The 3,352-nt window shown below is 33.5% G+C and overlaps 1 protein-coding gene across 3 annotated transcripts; it reads right to left on the bottom strand.

The window, feature by feature from the left end:
- Nucleotides 1-76: 76 nt before the first annotated feature.
- On the bottom strand, nucleotides 77-2,863 carry LOC111380346 (iron-sulfur assembly protein IscA-like 3, mitochondrial). 3 transcript variants are annotated; one of them, XM_023003876.1, is made up of 4 exons: nucleotides 2,820-2,863; nucleotides 2,498-2,746; nucleotides 1,137-1,254; nucleotides 77-473 (listed from the first exon to the last, which is right to left on the bottom strand). In XM_023003876.1, exons 2-4 carry the CDS (start codon nucleotides 2,685-2,687, stop codon nucleotides 359-361), a joined length of 423 nt encoding a protein of 140 aa, XP_022859644.1. In that variant the 5' UTR covers nucleotides 2,688-2,746; nucleotides 2,820-2,863; the 3' UTR covers nucleotides 77-358. The 3 variants fall into 3 exon arrangements, with proteins under 3 accessions (XP_022859644.1, XP_022859643.1, XP_022859645.1); XM_023003875.1 differs by lacking the exon at nucleotides 2,820-2,863 and having other exon boundaries at nucleotides 2,498-2,797; XM_023003877.1 differs by lacking the exon at nucleotides 2,820-2,863 and having other exon boundaries at nucleotides 467-601; nucleotides 2,498-2,800.
- Between the last annotated feature and the right edge of the window lie 489 nt (nucleotides 2,864-3,352).

Below are 3,352 nucleotides of genomic sequence, written 5' to 3'. Positions count from 1 at the left end.
TAAGTACGTGCGCATAACATATTTAAGTATCTGTAATCCTACACAAACAACTAGATATTGTATATAAAAGCATATATATTCATTTTCAATGTGGATACCTTATTGTTATTCATCTTACATATATTTAATAAGAACAATACAATTTACATCATTTAACAGAAAGGAAAGAGTTTATTACCGTAAGACCGCTGCAAAATTTCCAAAACACAAAAGTGACAAAACTACATTATCCATGTTTCACAAGGCTACTCTAAATCCAGAAACTTGTTTTTCTTGCCTAGGTTTCCATTGCCCAAGATGGGAATCTATAAAGGAATTACAGTGTAAATGCAGTCATCATGAAGTTATTCAACATATCTTATACTCCAGATCCACCACCTCGTTTAGCAGCTTCTGAATTGCTCATTGTCATAAAAGATTCTCCACAACCACACTGCCCCTTAGAGTTGGGGTTGATGAATATGAACTCAGATCTGCTCAGGGACGATAAAGATGTCAAAGTTAGGTGGTCTTCAATATTTTAACTAAATACCAGAAGGTGAGCAAGTGTCAGTTTCAATATGGCACCATATGATTTTTCATCAACTGGCAATGCGTGGACCTAAAAAATTTCCAATTGTAAAAAATATAAGCTTGAAGTGATTTTGATTCTTCAAAAATATGACATAGAAGCACATACTTGAGCAGCTATACCAAATCTTTGAGTGGAATTAGACAGAGAGAAGAGAAGGTTGAGAAAGGAAATTAAGAAACTAAATGGGAGAAGGATTCTTTGTTCATATTGGAAAGGAAGTTGAAAATAAATGAAACAAATTGAGCAACTCCGGGTATCCTCTTCTCAACTAGGACGATATTTGTTAAGGGGAAAATCAGTTTCCTCACATCATACTCTTCTCATCTAGAAATCATACAGGCAGGAATAAAATTTAACACTCCATTCTCTTCTATCTCTAAAGGAAATAGATTTTAACCCCCAAGGGAAAACTATATAAAAGCAGTGTGAGTTTCACCTCACGCTCACAAGAATGTAACTGCGCACGTGCGAATGTACACATAAATATGGAGAGACAGCTATACAAACAGGAAATTGCTTTAAAAGATTCATCTACAATTAGAAGTGGAGAAATATCTCATACCTGAGTTTGTCATCAACAAAACCCATCTTGGTTCCTATTACATGCATGAGTGCCTTCGGATCAATCAATATCTTCACACCTTTCTCCTCAACCAACTCATCAAACTTCCCTTTCTCATCTACAAAATGTAGAAATTACTTAAGTGCTCACTGCTCAGAAATTTAACTAAATTAACAATGCAGAAGCCAGATAAAAGGGTAACGTGAAGTGTCCGGACCAGTGAAAATTAGAAATAGAGAAACATTCTTTTTTAATAGTATTAAATAAAGAACTATCGTCTCCTAGAAGTAATGACTAAAATAGACGATATAGAAATAACAATGGCAACAATGTGAGAACAATGTCTAGGCATCAGTGAGAGTGCTGGAGATCCAGGTCGAAACTTCAGCAGAGATTATGGCAAACACATTTGTCATTGTGCCAGTATAGTAATAATTAACCATGTGCTACTTAGGGGCTATATGGTTTCCACTTTAAATTTTGGGGGAGAGTGGGAGAATAAGTAATATTTTCCAATCTCTAGAGCTCTGATCTAAGCAAGCTCACGAGTCACAACCAACAATCTCCTGCTCGGATAGTCTAATTCATAAAAATTGAAAGAGTAAAATGTCTCAAAATAACAATAAACATCATATTTACCAGATAACCCAGTACAAGTGAGATCACAAAGGTTATGAAAGTAATAGAAACTAAAATATCATTCAAACAGAAAAAACACAGCTTTACTTTGAGATAGACATTAGAAAAATAAAAGGAATCATTATTCATAACTATACCTATTCTGACACGTGATGAAATGAAGATTTCATTGATCACACAGATGAATGGAAAAATTGCGTACAATATACAGCTTCATGTTCGATTATGTTCAATTATCAACCAAAACTCTGTCGTGAATATGTCCTACAAACTAAAATATTACTTATACATAATAATACTAACTGACCAACATATTTCTTCTTTATCATCCCATAGTTAATTTACTATTTGAATAACAAATTGAAGCCATCAATGATTGAAAACTTAAGTAATTCACGAATATGTGATTGGTGACTAGAAATTCAGATGATGTACCCCATTATATTTCATAGAAAATTTCCTAAAATTACAACCATAAACTTATCTTGAACTCCATCTCTATGCTAATTAAGCCAACAATAGGCATATTGAGAACCTTGGTATATTTCTTGAATCAATGGCTACAAGTATGAAAGAATTTCTCTTTCCTCACAAATTGAAATATCTAAATGTACAATTCCAAGAAGCCAAACGCAGTCTAACTTTCACAGTTCGGATTCAAAAACATTCATAGACATATCACACCAAAACACTCATCCAAAAGGAATAAACACGGAAATTACTGGCGTAATTGAGGGTGTAGGATAAGCCGTTGCAACCGCGGGCCTTGACGCCGAGTTTGAGGAAAGGACGCTGGCGCTGTTCTAGGAGGTGGCGTATTCTAGCAGCTGCGGCATCCGTTAAGGATAGCACTTGCTTTCTCATGGTGGTGCCGATCTTATCTCCGCCGGCTTTCAGAATCGAAGCTGCCATCTGAAAATTTCCTCTTCTGGAAATGCTGAGAAGCCAAACAGGTCTTTACGTTATTCGACCTGGAAACAATACAAAAATAATTGAATTTATTTATTGCATCAGATTCATATTCCTAAGTTTCTTAGCTTTAACCTTTTTATCAATTAACACATGTCATCCTCGATCATAGTTTTTGTCAAAATATTATGTTTTTGTGCTTTGAGATAAGGAAATAAAATACTTTGTCGCACTTTTTTCATTTATTATTTTTTAGAATTATGATTAACAAATAAGTCATTTTACACATTTCGAAAGGATTTTTTTTGTGTAAATTATGAAATGTACTAATTAATGGAATATTAATGAAAAAAATGTGTTGACAAAATATTACATTGAACAAAAATTAAGAATCGAGGGTATATTCAATTGAGACTTTTAAAAACTTTGATGGACTTTTTTTAAGTGATGATAAGTGATGACTTTTATGGATTTCGTAGATCTTTCGTAGATTTGTATAAAATTAGTGAAAGTCTTTCGTAGGCTTCTATGAACTTTCATTTTAAAATTTTTATAGACCTTAGTAGAATTCGAAAGATTTGAAGACTTTCATTTGAAATAGAATTCGTGTAGATCTAGTACAATTATGTGAGATTCTCATATACGATGTGTTAGTTTTCACAATTCCC

This window comes from Olea europaea, unplaced genomic scaffold (genome assembly GCF_002742605.1).
Source record: "Olea europaea var. sylvestris unplaced genomic scaffold, O_europaea_v1 scaffold2129, whole genome shotgun sequence".
NCBI lineage: Eukaryota > Viridiplantae > Streptophyta > Magnoliopsida > Lamiales > Oleaceae > Olea > Olea europaea.
This window is presented reverse-complemented; position numbering and strand designations above follow the sequence as displayed.